The sequence below is a fragment of the Pteropus medius genome, unplaced genomic scaffold (assembly GCF_902729225.1).
Source record: "Pteropus medius unplaced genomic scaffold, Ma_sr-lr_union100, whole genome shotgun sequence".
In the NCBI taxonomy this organism is placed as follows: Eukaryota; Metazoa; Chordata; class Mammalia; order Chiroptera; family Pteropodidae; genus Pteropus; species Pteropus medius.
Genome location: NW_024349519.1, coordinates 7374953 through 7397037, shown reverse-complemented (window position 1 = coordinate 7397037; position 22085 = coordinate 7374953). Strand labels below are relative to the sequence as shown.

General features: G+C 33.9%; 1 protein-coding gene across 2 annotated transcripts in view; it reads left to right on the top strand.

Moving 5' to 3' along the window:
* LRRK2 (leucine rich repeat kinase 2) overlaps positions 1-4300 on the top strand; it is a 114393-nt gene extending 110093 nt beyond the window's left edge. For both annotated transcript variants that reach the window (XM_039882305.1, XM_039882306.1), the window contains 2 exons: positions 1734-1805; positions 2410-4300. In XM_039882305.1, coding sequence (XP_039738239.1) covers positions 1734-1805; positions 2410-2531 — 194 coding nt within the window. In that variant the 3' untranslated portion in view covers positions 2532-4300. The remainder of the gene's footprint in view (positions 1-1733; positions 1806-2409) is intronic.
* Positions 4301-22085: the final 17785 nt, after the last annotated feature.

Sequence of the window (22085 nt, the reverse complement as noted above, 5' to 3'; positions counted from 1 at the left end):
ACTTTTTCACCAAAGAAATTAAAGCAAATGTTTATTTTGATCATAGTTAAAGCTTTTCACCTTGTTAAAAATCTTATTTGGTTTTTTATACTATAAACAAACATATTCCTATAGCGAGATATGTTGAACTCAACAATCTAAAATATTGACAAATTGTGGTGTTTTAACAAGTTTTTATGTCTTTTCTTGTTCCTACTTATCTATTTAAATATGAAGAAATCATGATGGTACACAAAGTATATTTTCTACATAGATATCCATACTTCGTTGTCGTCTTTTGACTAATTATTTGGTTTTAAAAATAATATTAGTAAACATATAAAATTGATCACAAAAATAACATTATGAGGTTAAGTTACAAAATAGTCCCAGGGATATAAAGTACATAATAAGAAATATAGTCAATAATATTTTAAAATTATGTATACTACCAGGTGGGTGCTAATTGGAGATCACTTCCTAAATTATATGTGTCTAACCACTATTCTGTACACCTGAAACCAAGATAAAATAATATTGAATGTCAACTCTAATTGAAAAATAAAAATAAATAGTATTAGTATACATACACAGTTGACCACAAAAATAACATTACGGGGTTGAGTTCTGTAAAACTAGAGTTTATGTAGCTTTAGCAAATAAGTAATAAAATGTTTGACAGGGTGAAGAAAATAGTAAATTTTTTTTACAGTAATATATTAAGAAAGGCAAGTGTTTCTCCTTACCTTCCCCATTTTCCATGAATGGATTACAGAGTTGCCCAGAAGAGGTTGGAATTAGGTGTTCCTAATGATTGCTAGCTATCAGGATACATGTTCACACAGGCAGAATATAGGTCTATAACGGACTGTCTCTCTAGTCTTATACCATGGTTGTTATATCCTCTAATTTAATTTGTAGGCACTTTGAACCCAGGTGGTTGTTCATTACTGACATTACAGTGAGATTTCAATGAATTTAATTGATTTTTAAAATAAAGATAAATTTAAATATAATTTACAAGAAGGGGCATAATCTGGCTTCATCTACCTCTCTAGCTTCCACTATTTACCACAATTCTCCCAGCTCTTTCTGGTCTAGAATAACATTCAGTCCTTCCTAATATCATGCTTCATCCTGCCACAAGGTTTTGCATATTCTGTTTCATATTTTGCCTAGTTGCTTAGTTACTAGTCAGTGACTAATCTCCTCATTTAAACATCAACTCCATGGGGATTGGGTCTGCATGTGTTTCTTCACCCCTTTACTTCCAGGTCTAGCCTAGGAACTAGTACATAGAGGACTTTTGAGGAATATTTGCTAAATAAATTAGTGAATGACTTGAGAAGAAAGTGTGGTATTGTGAGAATATCAATATATCCATCTATGCCACTCTCCATCACATTTGGCCAGTGTCTTATAATATCCAAAGTACTTTTACACACATAATCTCATATAATGTTATAACTTTGGGTAAAGGGGTAGTGTATAAATATTAAACACATTTCACAGAAAAATTAGCTATTTTCTCAGATTCACACAATAAGAATTATAGCAAGGAGTACATTACAAATTTTCTAACTTTAAAAATTTCATTCTTCTTGGAGAGTTTTTTATTTAATATAATTGAGGTGTCTCCTAAAAAATTGTAAATTAAGCTCCAAGATTTTTGTGTCTTAAAATATGATTTGTATTTTCTTTAGTCTAACCTTATTTATTTATTTATTTATTTATATTTTTTATTTATTGTAAAGGAAGTCTTAAAAATGCCATGCTGGTTTTGGGGTATACCCAGAAAAGTACTGAAGGTACCCAACATCAAAAAGGTAATGTTTAATAGGATACTGTATTCTGAAAATAGTGCAACGATATGGATGATTATAACATATAATGTATTTTGTACATTTATAATAAATATTACATTATTATAAAACTTTAAGCATTTTAAATTGGTAGCTTATTTATGGTGTAAATAATTTAGACATGAATCTTCAAAATTAAGTTTTAATGATTTATGAGTGTTAAATCTTGGTTTTTTCAGACAGGGTAGAGATATCAACCATTATAAAATTAGAACTACCCCAAATTTAAACTAAATGTAGTTATTTTTCATTGCATCTTACCTGTGTTCATATGAAGTCTTGATTTTGAACAGTGTTTTTCAAAAAGCTTTATTTCTTTCAGAAAATGAAATGTTAAGTTATTAGAGGTCCACATTTCTTTTTTGAAATTTAGTAGTCAGTTTTACAATGTATTTTAAACATTTCCAAGTGTAATTTTTTTATAAATGGCAATGATTTACATACATTATTTGTAGCTGTATTTATATATACATTTGTCTAAGGTAACTATAAATTAATGAAATTAAAATAAAATAAAAATTTCTTATGGCAGATCTTTGAAACATGATTTCATTTTTTCATTTTCTAGAGTTACAGTCTTGCTTGTCTATTTGGGACATCAATCTTCCACATGAAGTGCAAAATTTGGAAAAACATATTGAAATGAGAAAAGAATTAGCTGAAAAAATGAGAAGAATATCCATTGAATAAGAGAGATATTAGAAAATTTTGTCTTTGGATGGGAAAATTATTTTTTCTCTTGTTAATATTTCTTTAAAAAATGTTTACATATGAAAAGGATACTTCCACTCTGAAATATAGCTCATGTGCATATGAAGGAATGTTTATATGTTATATTTTAAATATAAATATGTGTAAAAATAGTTACTCATGAGAGTATATTTTCAATAACTATTTAAAATATTATATTTCCTATATATCCTAATTAATTTTGTGGATTAAGAAAGGAAATCTAAAAAGTACTTGATTGTAATACTCATACTAAAATTTACAATGTGTAAGCTTTTATTTTGTTATACATAATGAAGGTAAAGTTTATTTTATGTTCTGTGTTTAACATGGATTATTGCTTGATTACTTTCTAGTTTTTCTGCAAAGTAGAGTAAAAATATTAGGAGTTTCTTATGTAATGCATTTCTTCTTAGATTGCTTTTAAATGCAGTTATCATATATGCTCGTATACAGTGAATTTATACTATTAACATAACCTTTTGTTGAGATGTGAGTTTAATTTCTTGTGGATGCAAACAATGCATATCATACAACTTTACTCCATCTAAAAGAAAATACCATGAAACTATGGAACGTGCTAATGAGAAAACGTCACTTATTATCAAAGTCCTCACGTCCAGGAAAGACACTGCCACTCTCTTTTCCTATTTTGCAGCTCTATCTTTGAATGTGGATACACCGACATTTTATAAATACAGTGTTCAGTCCTTCAAGTGATATTTTCATGTTTTTATTTTGATTCTTAGTGCTAAGCTAGACCACTGGTTACATGTTCCTAATCTATGATCTAATTCTTCTACTCATCTCTTCCTAAATTTGTGATCCTGCACATTTTACATCATTCAGGTAGAAACTCTGTTTTCAGAATTGTAGAATTCTACAATTCTCACCCAGAACAAGTATGTAAAACTCTTTAGTTTGCTGAAGAAGAAAGCTTTAGCTATGGAGGGTGCTTCCTAACCTAGTCGTCTAAAGTACACCTAAATTGTTTAAATATTTTTCCATGGTAGCATTATTAGGGCCAAGTACCTAACTTACAATTTAAGTGTCATTTCTGCTTAAGGAAGAAAATATTCGGTAAATTCATTGACCCTGGCCAGCGCTCATCATTTCAAACAATTCCCTGTGATCGAATAATTAGTCTATTTAATATTCTCAGAACTAACTGGCATTTTATCATTTGAAGACTTTGAATTTCTTTAGTATTAAGGGTAATCCAATTTTTAACCCTGAAAGATTCTCTACTTTTCAGAGGGACCTATGTTTTAATTTGCTATGTAGTTTTAAAAAAAGTCATAAATGATGGAGCCATTTATTCCTGTGGTATTTCCAATTGTTACTTTGTAATTATATGCAATTTTTTTTACTACAGTCAATTATGGAGAAATATGTAAATGAACATTGTATTTAAATGGAATAATAAACATTTTTTAAAGCATGTTTGTGAATTTTAAAACTTGATGTTCTATTTTTCACACATAGTTCTGTAATCCATCTAATGAGACTTTGTATTAATCTATGATTGGGACATTTCACTATAAGAAGTGTTAACTAGTTTTCTCTTGAGGATTTATTCAATTTTCTGTAATACAACTAATTTTCAGGATCTCAGGGTAAAACCTGATGGGCATGACATATTCTATTTTCAAGTTCTCAGAAAAATTGTCTTAAAAAGAATTCTTCACTCTTGAGTACTGAAACAAAAAATAAAATTTTAGAACAACTGATTTATAAAAATAAAATGGATACAGTAATTAGAAATTTTTTCTTGATCAGGGCCCTAAAATAAGCTGAAATTATTATCAAAATGTAGGCATTTATCTTAACAGAAAATATTTTTGGGGGAGAGTTTTACATGAAAAAAGGAATCCTTTCTGAATCCATTTCTGGTAAGTACTGTTGATTATGTGTGAACTATTTTAACTAAAATGCAACTTAATTTTCATCAATACGGTAAGACATATAATGATGAAACATCAGAATTAACAAAAACAGTTGTAAACATTCTTAAAGGTGAATGTACAAATATTCAGATACTGAGAGAAGATGAAGTCCAAAACCCTTGGGACTCTGTGTGCTCCTGTAATCCATCACTGTAGCCAGCTTAACACATAACCTGGGAAATGAAGCACTTTTCATGGAGACTCATTGGCAATACAGTAAAATCTTAAACCATAACAACTCAGGGGAAACAGAAATCCTCATTCTCCATTTTGGCTAGTTTCCCAGCCTGGGTGATATTGTTTCCGATAACGATTCAGAATCTAGCTGCTTAAAAGTGTGGAAGTATTTGATTTATTTCTGATCCCTCAAGGCATTCAGAGAGTTCCAAACACCTTGGCTTTCACACAGGAGGCAGGGAAGCATCAGAACCAAAGGCCCGCACTCAGAGCACAGTGTGAGTGGTGAGCAGTGGTGAGCTTCTTCAGTGCTGTCCTACCCCTGCCCTTGGTTTCTAGGGTCACCTGGGAAGTCTCTGCTTGGAGTGTCCCGGCATAAGACAAAGAATGGGGTGAGGGAAGGAGTATCAGCAGCTGGAGCACAGTAGCTGCTGCTTGGCCTCTGTGAGAACCCACTGTCCCGGGGCAATTAGGGCCTTGGAAACTAGACTTCATGGAGTACCTTGTATGTATCGCTGTAACCTGGCCTTCTCCACGTTTACTCATCTGAACACCACCCAGGGGAGCGTGCTACTTAAATGAATAAATCTCTATTTATTTATGAAAATACAAACCAGTGTCAGAAATACTCAGAAGTATTATGAGAAAGTAGAGAATGTATCGACCTGGCCAGAGAGTGGAGAATCTGGGAAGATCGTGTGTACACACGCGCGCGCGCGCGCACACACACACACACACTCTTAAAACTAATACTTCAGTAGAGCCATTCCAGATGAGTAAGTCCTCAACAACGCCGGAATGGGATAAGCATTTGAGACAGAGGAATCACATGTGCACTTATCTTGGAAGCGTGAGCTTATTTTAAAAACATCCTATCAAATACTGGAATTTGGGACAACTTCTCACTCCCAGAGAACATTTATTTAGTGTATACAATGGAATGATAATTTACTATAATGGATGCCCAGCAAATGAAATGTTTTGCTAACTGATTCTCTTATGTTGGCAGTGTTTTGCTTTTCTGTTATACACAGTATGGTACAGATGAGGCATATATCAGAGTAATTAGGCAACTACATATAGAAGCTGCCTGTAGGCGAAGAGGATTTTCTGACCATAAGATGCTTAGCTAGGTTTCTGCTGTCAATCACCAGATTCATACATCTTTGTCACAAGACAGTGAGAAAGTCTTTGTTACAGACAGATCAATAAGAACACTACCACTTTGATTGAAATAACAGCTTTCAGAAAGAGTACATTTCTTAATATTATCCAGGATGTGGATTTCTTTGATGAGAGACTGCAACTAGGGATAAACAAAGTATACCTAAAAATAAATCTAAAAAGAACTTGTATATTCAAATGAAAAATATTCAATAAAGTCACTTTTGGAGGCTCTGCATTTATTTCATCAATACTGCCATTATTATTCAATTTTTAAAAATTTACCTTAAGAGTTACTTTAAAAAACAGAGTGAAAAAAAGAAAATGTTACAAAAGAAAGCAGTGAGAAGGACTATACATTTAGAATTAGAAAGACTTTGATCTAAAGTTCAGATTCAACATTTACTAGGTCAAATGAACTGGAACAAATTGTCCAAATGGCCAGAGAACCAGTTTCCTCATCTGTAAAATGGCAAGAGTAGTTATCCATCTTCGACAAAGATGAGGATAAAATGAGATGAGGCCCATGAAATTATGCAATTAATTCCCAGACAAGTCACATGTACCATCCTACAGGGATTTTATATTGAACCTCACCTTCACTAAAAATGTATTTCTCTACTAAGCTGTGTATTACTGCACATCATAGATCTTTGGAAGTTGCCCCTGCAAACATTAATGATAAATTCACAGGTGTCAAGGGCTTTTATCTAATTTGCCAAACAAATTTAAAGCTTGAAAACAAGAAACTACTACCAAGATATTGACTCTACAATACAAAGTAGATTTGATTCTTTTAGTAAAATAGTTGTCCAGATATGGGTAGAGAAATGATCTCTACTTTCATCATGTTCATACCAATACCATTGCCTTCCTGTCTGGTTCCATTGCTGCTTATTGATCTATTTTTCTATCCTCCACTGCTTTAGCACAGAATTATTTTTTCCATGTAACATCCATATATTATAATCAACCACTCTCTGCTCCCCTCCTCTCTTAAAATATGGAATTTTGCTATTTTTGTTTCATATCCACTATGTCTGAGTTTTATGACTGACTTGCACAATGCCTGCAGTACATAGTTATGTATAGAAAATTAAATCCAGCATTCAAAACCCTGTATAAATTTTTGATAATTTCTGGTCAGTCCTTCTTACAGTAGTAATTATAAAATAAATGAGATCATTTCAGTTTTATGTGACTAGTGTGCTTAAATAGCATTAGAAGTATCTTTGTTTAGCAAGAAAGATTTTATTTCAGAGATAAATATGAGTTTTAGCCACATGTAATAGAATGTCTTCATTGACAGATGATTATTTCAAAAGTAAACACAAGTAGCAATATGTAGTAATACTCTGAGTGAACTACTATATTAAACTTTTAAGTCGACTTAATCACATTTTCATTAAATGCTCTCAATTATTTCATAGACTATGATATTCCATAAAGATAATTAGTATGTGTTAATTACAGAGAAATAAGTTGTCCTCCATCGACGACTATTGGCATTTTACTTTTTACCTCCTTTTTCCTTCTGTTTTGTTTGTTCATTTATTTTGTACTTTAGATTCCACATGTACTTGAAATCATATGGCATTTTTCTTTCTCAATCTGACTTATTCCACTCAATATAGTACTGTCTAGGTCCACCCATGTTGTGGCAGATGGCAAGATTTCTTTTTTTTTCTTTTTAGTTTTTTTTTATGGCTGAGAAACATTCCTTTGTATATATGTACCACCTCATCTTTATCCAGTCTTCCACTGATGGACACTCAGGTTGCTTCCATATCTTTGCTATTGTAAATAATGCTGCAGTAAACATATGGATTCACATGTCCCTTTGAAGTAGTGTTTCTTTGGATAAATATCCAGAAGTGGGATTACTGGGTCCTTTCTGTCTCTCATTATAGTCTTTGTTTTAAAGTCTATTTTGTCTGGTATAAGTATTACTACCCCGTCTCAGGCAAAGCCAGCTGCCTGGTATGCAAAACTGGGAGGGTCTCCTGAGAGGGTCCAGCCACAGGCCACGTTCAACCACAGCCTGTGCCCTGCATTGGACCACCTCGCATGAGCCACTAAGAAATCCGCAGATGGCCACCACCCACGCTGAGCTTGGAGGTGCCTCAAGAGGTCAAGTCATGAATGAGGCCGGCTGCTGCTAGTCCTGGGTCTGGGGCTGTTCAGCAAGAGATAAGGGACATGCTGAAGCCGGATGCTGCTGTTTGAGGTTTGTGAACCTTTGAGAGATTTTAGCAAAGTCTGCAGCATGAGCCAAGACAGGCTGTTTGAACAGAAAAGCCACTGGAAGTGGCTTGGATGTGCCCATATGTTGTGAGGGGCGGAATCTTAAGGAATCTCCAGGCTAGAGTGAATGTTAATGAGATTGATGGCTATGGCTCCAGCCTATGTGAACAGGCCGGGTTGGAGGAGAGCTCAACAAAGGAACAATGGATTCTACCAGCACTTGCTCTGTAGCCAGACAATTCAGTTTCTCCCTGTATGCCCTGGCACCTTTCAAGCTGCTGTCCCAGCACTGGAGCTCAGAGCGAGTAAGTTCGTCAGCGAGTAAGTTTGTGCAGGGCCCTTTAAAAGGAATGTCTGTGACTCCAGCTGCCCATCGTCTTATTCAGTCACAATCTCTGCTGGCTTTCACAGCCAGAAATTATGGAGACTTCTGCTTCTGGCACTGAACCCTGGGCTGGGGAGCCAGGTGTGGGGCTGGGATCCTTGTTACTCTTGGGGTAACTCCGAACCTGAGATATCCCTCATGATTTTTAATTGCCACACGTGTTGTGGGACCAGCTTGTTCTGGGCATCTCCGCCCCTCCTACCAGTCTCAAGGTGTCTTCTATATGTCCTTAGTTGTAGGACTTATGTTCAACTAGACTTCAGGGAATTCTCAATGATGGTTATTCTGTAGTTTAGTTGTAATATTGATGTGGTTGCGAGAGGAGGCAAACAGCGTTTACCTATTCCGTCATCTTGACTGGACCCTCTTATTTCCTCCTTTTGGGTTATTGACATTATATTAAAGAAAATGGTTTTCTAGGTGTTGGCTTATTTTCTAAATGTCATGATATAAATTAGTTTATAAATTATTTAACTGTTCCTTCAAATAACTTTTAATCGTTTTTTAAATTTTGTGTCATAATCAAACAAAGTGTAGAAATTAGAGCATGGGCTCTGAGTTCATGGGCCTCTCCCCTATCTCCTAGTTCTACCGTGTAGTTCAACTTTTACGTCAACTGTCCTTAGAGGTAAGAAAATATTAAAACACTATCACATACAGTTGTAAGGAGCCTTCCTTATCAGATCTTCCTTATATCCAAACCTAAAATAACTTTTAGCTGTTTTATATTTGTTGATAAGAGGAAAGTAAATTTTGAAATTTGAAGCTAGTGAATAGAGCCAACATTCTGCTAATTATTCAATCTGCTTAGTTACTTGAGTGATAGACTAAGATCTCTAGATTATGTATGGGTATCAGTGACTAAGAAAGCTAATAACTTGGTATCTCATCAAACTTTAATATTTGTTTAGCATTTATTTTGTGGGAGCTGGGAGAAACTGACTTTGCATTAATCAAATAATATGACAATAAAATAATGTGAAATACATTGGCTTTGGTTTCATTTTTAGTAATATTGCAATGATTTGAAAAAGTCCATCTGCTAAAAACTAGAAAGGTTAAATAAAAAGAAAGGGAAGATCTGATAAGATGGTATGGAATTAACAGGCCAAAATCAAAGTGAAGATGAGAACACAAAGATGTATGCAGAGCATCAAAGCTTTTTCTCCCCTTGTGAACATTTGCTGAACTTATCAAACTTGAGCTGCCATTTCCTCAGCTTGGAAAGAACTGGAGGATAGAGGACAAATTCCAGTGCATCCCAAAGTCAGGAGTCAATGAAGAAAGTATACTCATTCGGCTGCAACATCAAAGGGATATATCTCAGCGTAAGTGCAAAGCAGAAGTAGAACTGCTCCACCCTCTCTCCACTCGGGAGAGCCAGGCCCTAAAATGGCCCATAAGCTGTCCCTCTCAGAATTGCAATCCAAATTTACATGTCTATGTTACTTAAAAAAAAAAAAAAATCACTTAAGCTACGAATTAAATGACAAATGTTCTAAAGCCCTTGCATTAGCTAGGAAGAGGTCAAAGGTATTTAGATATTGATAAATATATATGTATTGTCATTTCTAGAGTAACCACTAAAAGGATAAGTACAGAGTACAGCTGACCCTTGAACAACACAGGAGTTAGGGGGCGCCAAACACTATGCAGTCGATAATCTGAGTGCAACTTTTGACTCTATCCGAGGATGCAAAACCTGCATACAAAGGGATGACTGTATTTATTGAAAAAAATCCACTTATAAGTGAATTCATGCAGTTGAAACCCATGTTGTTCAAGGCTCAACTAAATATAATTTCCAAATTAGTTGAGGAGCAAAAAGAAACTATAAAATGTTTTAAAATCCATATGAAGGCAGGAAATGGGTGAAATGGAAACAGAAAAAATGGGACAGATAATAACATAGGTACAAAATTCATATATTAGTGATTACATCAAATGTAAATGAAATAAATGATTCAATTAAGAGATGACTTTTTTTAGACAAAAAATTAAAACTCCACCTTCACACTATGATATATGTCTAAATTTTAAGAAAACATAAATGTTGAAAAAAAGACTTTAAGGCAAACATCATTACCAGAAATAAAGAGGATCACTTTGTAGAGGCCCAAGGCTGAGTCCGCTTAACCCTCCCTTGTCTCCTTGAATGCAAGAAATAAGTTCCCCATGTCACAGGTGATCTCCCTGTACCTGGAAGACACTCGCTTCTTGATAAACAACTCAGAGCTGAAAAGTTTGTACAATCGAATCTTACTGCTTCTTTTCTAATTAACTGCTTTGTTTAAATTTCTCATTAATGAATACCCAAACCTTGCTTAGATTCCTTTTCAGTGAGCACTAACTTTTTTGTCCTGTCAATTCATCACAAATGTATTGTTTCTTTGTCTAGAAAGTATAAAAGTTGCCTCATTTGATCATTTCTTTGAGCCTTATTTTATGATCTGAGCATATCATTGTGATTCTCCTGTGTGTACATATTAAATTTTTTTCTCCTGTTAATTTAATCTTGTATCAACTTTATTATTGTATTACTAGTCCAGCAATAAGAACTAAAAAAGTGTAGAGGTAGGGAATTCTCTCCCTCCCCAAGGACTTCATAATGGCAAATGTTTAATTCACCATGAAGATATAACTTTAAAATTTTTATGCACAATATACATTTAAATTTATATAATTACATATTCTCATATAAAGCATAAGTAAGTAAAACTACAAAGAATAATTAGACCTATCAGAGTGAGAGTGTTTAACGTACCTCTCTTAGTAATTGATAGAACTAGACGGAAGAAGAACAAATCATTGAGGACAAACATTAGAACAGTACAATAAACAACTTTGAAATGACAGACATGAAAGAATCATTGTAACTAATATCTTTACTATATGTGTTTGTTTCAACTACACAAGGAACATTTACAAAAACTTACCATGAGAGACCCATAGTCATTAATTTAATCATTTGATTTAAAATCATACAAGTTTATTCTTCACCAGAATAATTAAGATAAAAATGAAATATAAAAAAGGGTTCGTAAGTTGGGTTCCCTGGCAAGCTGAATCTGATATGCAACTTTGTCTACAGGAAGTTTATCAGGAAGTACTCCATGGATCCACACATGTGAGGTAAAGAAAAGAAGCAGGATGAGACAGAGGAAGAAGGAAGAAGTTGGGTGGTGTCACAGATATAGCAAGGCCTCCGTTAACCTCACAGAGACCCTCGAAGCTGCTATAGCCCTTCAGCATTTTCCTATGTTGGAGTGAGGGGCCCAGATCATTCTACTCATATAGACCAGTCATAAGATATGGGGGGCCTGAAGAAGGCAGAGTGAGCATGGGCATGAAAACATTTTCAGCAGAGATATCTTTAGGAGAGGGCTATAAGATGAGTTGACAACCTTTCTGGCAACTGGTAGAATGTGTCCTTCAGTTCTTGGTGGCATTGAACAGCATCTATGGTAGATAACTGAAATCCCAATATGTTTCTAAAGTAGTAACTACATGTATAAATAGCCAATTGCTATGAACACATTACTTGATTCTGATGAAATTGAGATGAGCTTTTCAAAGACTTATAGGGTATATGGGACAGAAGACATAAATGAGGACCTACCCAATGTGAGGAATCTAATTAAAGATTCACTTCTCAAATAAAGCTCTAACCCAAAAGATGTGTACTCTCAGAATAAAGGTAAACCAGACTCCACTCACCTCATATTTTTGCAGCTCCTTCCTTAAGGTAGAATTGTGTTGGTGCTAAGAATAGCAAGGTAATGATGAAAGAATCTGAAGCATTGTAACTCTTGAGTCATACTAGCTTAACAGACCAAATTTATACAATGTGTGTTTTATTATTGAGAGTAGGCTCACTGATAGTGTTTAGGTGCCTGGAAGAAAATCTCAATCTTCTCTGAAGGAATACACATATATCCTATTTCTCAAATAACATAAATAAGTTTTTAAAGACGATAAGCTGTGTATAGTCCCAAAAAAACAAAATCTACAAGAAAAGAAGACAACATGAGAGAGAATCTTCAGGATTAACTCAGAGCAGAAGGAGATCAGCCAAGAGTCCAAAACTAGAACTGTGAAGCATAGAATCCCAGATAAAAACAAACATGAAAATTTCTTCAGGGCAGAGGAAACTTAAATATGATTAAAGAGACGTGAAAAATAAGTGGAATTTCTAAAAAGGAAAAATACAATAATTATAATCAAAATTTTCATAGATGGGTTTAATAGCATTTAAATACAGATGAACAAAAAAGTTAGTAAACTGAGAGGTAAGCCAAAAGAAATTTTCCAGAACACAGCATAGATAGAAAAATAAGTTGAAAATATGAATTGAGTAGTCAAGAATCTTGTAGGATAGAGAAAGAATGTTTCACATATGGCTGGCTGAAGTGTCAGGAGAGGAGATATGGGGGAAAGGTATGTTTAAAGAGAGAATAGCTAAGAAATAGCTAGAGCTTATAAAAGGCACCAATCTACATATACATAAGAAGACTTGAGAACCTAAGTCAGGATAAATTGAAAGACATCTCCACAGAGGCACACCAGTAAAAATGCAGAACATCAAAGAAAAAGACCTAGATGATTTCCACAAACGTAATATTGGGTGAAAGAAGCGAAAGAAAATGAACAAAATTTAGTTCATATAAAATTTAAAAGAAGAACTGAACTCTGTTTTTAAGGATGCATAGGTAAGAGGTAAAACAAATGTTGAGAGTGATTATCTTTATAAAGAAGGGAAAGAATTATGATTGAGAGGCCAGCAGGTGGGGGATTCTGAGATGCTGGTAAATGTCCTATCTCTTGACCTATTTGGTAGTTAAATAAGTTCTTGTTATATAATAATTTCTTAGATTATGTATTTATTGCATATATTTATTCATGTGTGTTATAGCTCCATTAAAATGGAACACACTATTTTTTTCCCCCACTGAATGGAGTAAAATTGTCCTGAAAACATTTCTTAAGTTTCTGTAGCCCTTAATTTTTCAGGTTTAGTCTTGATTTTTCCCCAGCCTATCAAGTGTTAACAGGGAATCTGGTTTAATAGGGTATAAATTGTTTATAAATAATGTAATAAATTGCTTATTTCTAGTTAACATCGCTAGATAATGCCTCAGTCAGTTTTAACATTACACTTAAGACTATACATGTAAAATAATTCTGAAATGTTTAAGATTAGATTGTTGAGTATTGAGATATACTGGGAATTAGAAAAGAGCAACAGGTTTGATACAGATAATGATTTAATTTTTGACATGTTTATTTAAGCTTCTTGTAAAACATACAGATGGAAATGTTCAGTAGGCAATTGCAGAAGCTGTTCTAAGACTCAGAAGAGATCGTGGAGTCAGAGGTTGAGAGGTCACCTGTATTAGTTTGTTAAGGGCTGCTATAGCAAAGCACCAAAGACTGGATGGCTTAAAAAACAGAGATCTGTTTTCTCACAGTTCTGGAAGCTAGAAGTCTCAGATCAAGGTGTCAGCAGTGTTGGTTCCTTCTGATGGTTGTGAGGGAAGGAGTTACTCTAGGCCTCTCTTCTCGGCTTACAGATGGCTGTCTTCTATCTGTGCCTTCACATTGTCTTTCCTGGGTATATGTCTGTGTTCAAATTTCTTCTTCTTATAAAAACATGTCATATTAAATTAGGATATAACTTAATGACCTCATTTTGATTTAATTACTTTTTAAAGACCCTATCTCCAAATATGGTTACATTTTGAGGTGCTAGGGGTTAGGAATTTTTGAGGGAACACAATTCAGCCTATAACACCATCATTTTAAAATGGGGGAGAGTATGAGATGGCCAATGTAGAAGGCTTATTAGAAAAAAAAAGGCTCTAGAAAATATCTAGTCATTAAGAGTTAGAATGGGACAGACTGGGATAATAGTTTAAAAAAGGAGATAATCAGTAGAATCAAAAGAGACAAACCAATCAATAAAAATGTAACAGAACTGAATAAAGCAAATGAATGTGGTAATGAAGTCATATGTGGAAACCATTCAGAAAACAAAGTTCATAGAATGGAAGACTAACTAAAATGGATAGAGGAGTATGTCCAACTAAGAAGGTGCAATAAGAATGGAAAGACAGCAATAAATGTAAAGAAGTAGAAGAAGAAAGAATGAATTGATATAGTAATTGTGGGGGTAATTGTACAAGATAAATAATAGAGGGATCTTTAAAATTATGGCTTAAGAATGAGGACAAAAACTTATTTCAATGATACAAGTGCAGAGAGAAGACACAGATATAAAGTTATTGTCAGGAATATGGCTTATCACAGACTTCTCTATCAAGATAAAGCCAGTATTCAAATTCCTCTTAAAATTTTACATAGGGCAGTTGACACTATAAACATAAGTATCAATGCCTCTATAATACCATGTTCAGAACATTGCCAAAATATCTTGCTTACTCCCTTATAAAAATTACTATCTTAAATTCTGTTCCAACATTACCAGTTTCTTCTGCCTACTGAATACAATCTAAAAATGTTTTGACATGTTAAATTGGAGGTGGTAATTTACTGTAGAAAATTATCTATAACAAATATTAAGAATCATTTGTTTAAATAATTATATCGACTTAAATACTATTTATTAAAAATATAATTGTATTTTTATTTCTCTAGGTATGAAACTTCCCAAGTAACACAAAGTTTCTAATTCAGACATGCAACTTTCCAATGTAATTTTAGATCATAATATATATGAAAGTAGAGAACTTCATGTTCCCTAATCCAAATAGATACTGTTTAACATTTTCTGTATTTCCTTCTGGTACAAATATTATTTAAAAAACAAACTATCTTGCCCATACTGATGCCATTGTTCTTTTTCAGCTGTTGATCTTTCCTCTGACGGTGTATCATTAAGTGTACAGACACTTGAGCCACATCCTTTTAAATCAGGAAGGAAATCTTTGACTATTGTTCTTGTTGATGGATATGCTTTTAAACTATGTACAATAGTTATGTGGTATAAATATTCAATATTATTAGGTGGTTTTACCCAATTGATATACTATTACCAAAGAGTTAAAGTGTTTACTTGTAAAAACAAGCTACTTAATGAGAAGGTCCAGGAAAAAAATGAGTCTGCCTCCTAGAAAAATTATTTTCTTTTTGTGAATCCTATTTAACATTTCTTAAATTGATAGTTTTAAATGCTTTGAAAACATTTTTCTCTTATAATGAAATTAATTATGGATATTTTGAAATCTTAGAAGGTAAAAAAGAATAACTTGCAGTGAAGTCCTAGAAAAGGTGGCTTGAGAAGGAAAGAGGCACTAGACTCAAAGAAATGTAGTTTGTAGCTTTCATATATAATCATTGCGTTATCTGCTTCTTAAATTTTTTTTTAATCTCAAAAAGGCCACAAATATGAACATAATATAATGACATTTTATTGTCATCTTGATTTTTAGTGCCACTGTAAACCAAATTTCATCTATGGTTATAACATTATAGTGAAATAGTTCTAAAAAATTATTAAAACTGTGACTGGTTTTCACTACTAGGCACCTCAAACAAAATTGTTAACACTGCCAGTATGGCATTTTCCTCTTGGAATAATTGAGGATGAATCTGGACTAGAAGTTTCAAATGGTGGGAACCTTTGCTTAATCATCAGTATTTTCTCAGTTTTAGTATAGTATGTCTAATTCCACACGTTATATTATATTGAATTAAATCTCAATATATATAGCTTCAGAACTAAAACTTAATTACGATTATTATCATTGTCATTTTTATTTAATGTAATCTTTATTTTTGAGCCCAACAAAATTCTTTATTAAATTATTTATTTTATATTTGTTGAGCAGTTAGCATGTGATGGCTCTTTTATAGGCACTGGGACTCAGCAGTGAACAAAACACATACAGATCTCTGCCCTAATTGAATTTACATTCTAATACTAAAGACAGACAATAATTAAATAGATCAAATCAAAGGTATACCTTAGATGGTGGTGAAAACTATGGAGGAAAATAAAACAGAGAAGTGGATAGAAGAAAGAGGTTTTAATTTAAAGTATTCAGGAAGGTATCCATATGAGGGTAATATTTGAGCAAAGACCTAAATGAGGTGAGGGAGTGATATCTGGCGGAAGAATTAGCAGTTGCATAAAAGTATAAAGTGACTTAGGAAAAATTTAAAAAGCGTTTGAATTTATTTTGAAATTAAAATATTAATTTTAATTAATATTAACTTTAATATTATAAAATATTAATGGCATCCAAAATTATGTTATCTCACTATCTTTTTGGACATTTGTTTAAAAATATACATACTATCCATATTTTAATGCTCTTTCATATAGGGAGACTTTAACTCATTAAGGCTAAATTTTAATTATAACCCCCCAAAAAGTTATTTTGGAGAAAAAATAATGATAGCACCTAGAAGTGGATCCTAGCTATTTGTAAATATGTCATTAAAACTCAAATTTTAATGAGGTGAGGAAGAACATTCTGTGAATATCTGAAGATAGGTCTTCCAGGGAGCAGAAACAGCAAATGCAAAGGCTCTGAGGGGCGACTGTGCTTGGTGAACGCCAACAGAAGTAGGGAGGCCTCTGAGGCTGGAGCAGAGACAGTAAAAGCAAGCCTGTAGGAGCTGAGATCAGAGTTGGGGCTGATGGAATAGGGCCATGTTAAAGTGTTCATTTTTTTTAGGGTGTGAAATGGGGGGGTCATGATGATTTTGAATAGAAGAATCCATGTTATGAGTCAATTCGCACAAGGCCACTATGGCTTATATTCTGAGACCAGACCACAGTAGAAAAGTTTAGAAGCAGGGAGACTAGCTGGAAGTCCACTGTGGTGATCAAGGTGAGAGGTGAGGGTGACCTGAATGAGAGGAACCAGAGTGATGGTAGTGGAGGTGGTGAGAAGAGGTTTCACTCTAAGTTTATGTTAAAATGAGAGTCAATGGAATTTTCTGGTGGAATGGATGTGCAGGGGGAATAGCGGTGGTGAAAGATAAAGAGGAGTCAAGGATGGCTATAAATCTGGGGGGAAGGTAACCCAGACAGATTTACCATTAACTGAGAAGGGAAAGACAGTGAGAAGAGCGCGTTTGTGGAAGAGTTGAATCTGGAGTTTCATTTAGGACGCGTTAAGCTTGAGTTGCTTATTAGGCATTCAAGTGAAGATGTTGAGTATAAGCCTGGAAGTGAGGGAAATAGGCTGACCAGGAAAGGTCAAAAAAAACAGGCCAGGGTGGATATAAGCCTGGATGGCATGAGTATATAAATGGTATGCAAATTCATAGAACTTGGGTATAATTACCAAGGGAGTGAAGTGTCTAGACAAATAAAGGAATCCAAATTTGGGCCTCAAGACCCTCATGTTAAGAGTTTATGGAGATGAGAAAAAATTGGCAAGAGGAGAATAAGAGGGGACAGCAAATGAAACAGGAAAAACTGGAAATTGCAGAAGTCAAAGAGTACCAAAAAGGGAGAATTGATCCACTGCGTGTTAAATGTTGTTGAGAGGTCAATGAAATAAGGACTGAAAACTGACCACTGGATTTGCAAAAGAAGATCAAGAGCACATTTTGTGCAATGCAGTGATGAAGTAAAACCTTAGTGGAAGTTGAGTAAATCGTGAAAGAATGAGAAGCCAAGAGATGGAGTCAGTGAGCACAAGAAACTCTTTTGTGAAGTTTAACCATAAATGGGAGCAGAGAAATGGGAAGAGCTGAAAGGAAAGTTCAATGTTTTCTTTTTTTTTTCTTAAATAACAGATTTATTGAAATATAATTCAGATACCATAAAATTGTTTTGTTTTGTTATATTTATTCAATTTTTTAAAAGTAAGTACATATAACAGCATGTGTTTATACTGTTGGGTATAATCCAAAATAGAAGGGAAACCTTGATGATATGTATAGAGATGAACAAATTACTGGCATAATGCATGAATAGGAGGGTAAACCTTAGATGGTAGCACAGGGGTTCATCTGTATTAAGAAGGTAGGTGGAGTACAGGGTACAAATACCAGTAAATGGGAATCTATGGAAATGGGAACTTGTAGAGTTTCTCTTTTGATAGCTTTTAGTCTCTTAGTAAAATTGGAAGTAAAGTCATTAACTGAGAGGGAGAATGGGAAAGAGAGATTTGATATTGGGCAAGAGAGAAAAGATGAAGTAGAAGAGTGTGAAAGCAAATGGGTTAGAAAATATGATTGCCTGACTATCTTGAGAGCCCACATAGAGTAATAAATTTAAGCAAGGTAAGTTAGCATGAATGTGTATTTTCACCCTGTCATATTTATCTGTGTAGTATAGGTAGGGAGAAGGAAAAGAATTTAATTTAAGACATAGTTGGGGTTTTGCCAAGCAAGGATAGAGAAGGTCAAGGGAATTAAGGTTAAGGCAAGGAAATAATCATGATGAACCATAGCATTTAAGCCATGTACGAAGGTACTTGAATTGTTGAGAGGAGTGAGGGTGAATGAAAGGTAGTAGGATCAATGGATTGGAGGTCCCAGGGGAGCCAGTAGATTCTTGGAATCAGACCGCTAGACCAAGTGATCTGGAAAGAGAGAAAGACATTGGTGTTAAGATTTCAGAATGCTGGAAATTGAATCTGATTTTGTTCATAATGTGTTTTCCACCTGGAATCCTTCCCTGATTCTGCATATCTAAGTCCTATTTATTTTTCTTGTTTCAGCCCTTAATCTAACCGCCCCATGAAATTTCCCCTGATTCTCTCAAGCTAAAAAAAATATTCTGCCTTCTTTGGGGCTTCCATAGCAATTCACCTGAACCTTCCTAATTGAAATGTCCCAATTTGCATGTACTCTTAGTTCCCCCAACAGTCTCTAAGTAACTTTGGTAACTTTATGTCTCATTCTGGCCTCCTACATGTCTAAGCACACTGTTAGCACATAGCAGAATGATAATCTGAAGAAAAATGAACACTCCAAGACCAAATCTCCTTCACAATGAAGTCATATATGGTAAAGGAAAAAAACACTACAAATGGCAGAGTTATTGCGAGCCATAGGTCTCCCTCTTAACAATACTTTTTTTCTCCTGTTTGTTACCTCCTCTGCTTCTGGAATGAGCCCTCTTCTCCAATACTCTTGTGTTCATTTCTACTCTCCAAATCCCTGCCTCACAGGGAAAACTTGAATGCTTTTACTCATCTGCTCCTACCAAATCTCCTTAGTCTACTTTCCAGTTCCTTAAAACATATTGCAAGGGGACAAAATTCAACAAATTTAAACATATGCATTTTCCCATTTAAAGTAATACATTAGGCTGTGCATTTTTGAATCTGACATCAGTGAAAGTATCAAATATGTATTGGTGAGGCCCTCAGAGAAGGCAGGCATCATTTATTTCCTTTAGATTAGTCAAGAAATGAGTGGATAAAGGGGAAGGAAAGGGTTGTTGGTCCATATATACATATATTTTCCCTTTCCTAGGATTCTTCTGCTTTTCTGTAGAGAATAAACTGAGGATTGGTTTCCCTTTGGCTACTAAAGTCTTTTCTTTGGTGATTGGGAGCTGACGTAAAGCAGATAACATCATCAAAACGAGAGAGTTGGTCCTATTTTTCAGGTCCACCTGGCTGGTACTGAGAATTCCTCTAATTGTCACTCATCTCTTCCTTGCTTAACACAGACCAGACCTTCTCCTCTTAGATCCTAACTTGAACTTCCTTCCTTCACTCTGAAATATTTACATATAGAATTCATACCTGGTATTTTTCTATTTAATTTTATTTTTGTCCTAAAACATTTTTTTTCTGATATTCCCATTCTTATGTCCTCTACTTATTTATATGTCCAATTATAAAGCTCATGGTAAAAATGTATCTCATTGGAGTATTATGTATCTCATTGAAGTATTATGCATCCTGGGAGTTAAAGCTATTACCATAATCACACACACACACATATTAGTATGTCTTTACCTATATCTATATCTCTGTGATAGTTATATATTTCTCCACAGAAATACCTATTAACATACCAATAAATAAAGAGCTCTTTGTTTCAAGGTAGCTTAATGTTCAAAATACATTTGTTGTTAAGGGAGAGACAATTGCAATATTTAATCACAATATTTGAGTTTCTTAAGGTATTAAGACTTTTGCAATGATGAATAGGGTACAGATAAATGTATATCATCAGTATGTTTGGTTTTTAATCCTGAGGCTTTTAGTTCCTTCCTTTGCTGTTTGCACAGGGCGGCAGGAAGGCATAGTCTGGGTTTGGTGTGAATTGGACTTGGTCCAAGATAGGAGATATCACAGAAAAAAGAAACTGAACTGGCTTGAAGTAGGTTTCATCTTTGGCATGTTATTATATTTATCTTTGTCTGTCATCACTGAGTTTACTACACCTAGCTCATGATGAGAGACAGTGGTATGAGTGGATATAAAAACTCCAGTTAGACTATCTCTTGCGGATCTATTTCTCGAGGATGACGTGTCCCCATTTTTAGGTCCCAAGTCACTACCATGAAGTTGATCTTTTTGCTCTTGGTTGTGGCACTTAGTGTCTTCTGCAAAGGTAAGGGACTAATTTAAAGAATCCTTTCAAATTTGATAGACCCATTACATATTTGCTTAAATGGTTAGTATTTTCTACTTCAAACATTTTTCCCTCTGGGAAATCTTTCCTATACCTCAGAACAGCATAATAAGTAAACAACAACAATAACTGGATTTTCATCCTGTAGGTTATTATTTCAGCTTTAACCATTCTGTAATAAGGAGATATATATGTATCTGCTTAGAAATATCAGTGAAGTTTAAGATGCATGTAGTATTATTGTTTGTTATTCATTTCATTGCAGTTTATCTTTTGATGACTCTATCTTGAATGTATAGTCACATTAAAATAAAAGACCTGCACTCTTATTAATTGTTGTTTTCACAAATCATGAAAATATCATCAATTAAAAGATTAGTTTATCACCAAAAGAAAATTTTGTAGGGAAAATATTCCTTAAGCTAACAACTTTCCTGGATATTTCAGAAAATCAATTAATTGATATCTGAAATTAATTGAAAAGTAAAACATCATTAATTTTGTTAATTAAAAATTGAGCAAAATGAAAAAATCTTTAGAAGCAAATGTATTTCTTGCCAATTCTGTTTCTGAAGAGGGCAGTAAAACAATAACATACAAACAAAGGGCAAAGTTCTGCAAAAGGGAGAAGATTCATTCTATACCTAAACTTAAAATCTATTTTCTAAATTTGGGAGTAGGGATAATTTACTTTTCTATGAGAAGCCAGAATATAGGAGGCTACTATTATTTGTTGTAATTAAGAGAAAATATTTCTATTTTTAATCCGACTACCTGGGAAATAGTCTGATGGACCTTTAGAAAATGATTAAATAATGGTGACTTTCATAATCTTATATAGCACTTTGCTGTATTTTTTTACTTCTACTTTGCATAAATATATTCTTTGCCTCTATTTGCATAAATGTATTTCTTATTTCTTAAGTAACAGAAAAAATGTTATTTTCAAAGAATTTATTAAATGATATATCACAATAGAATGTTTTAAAAGTATTTGCTAGATATCCATAATAGTTCCGAGAGTTG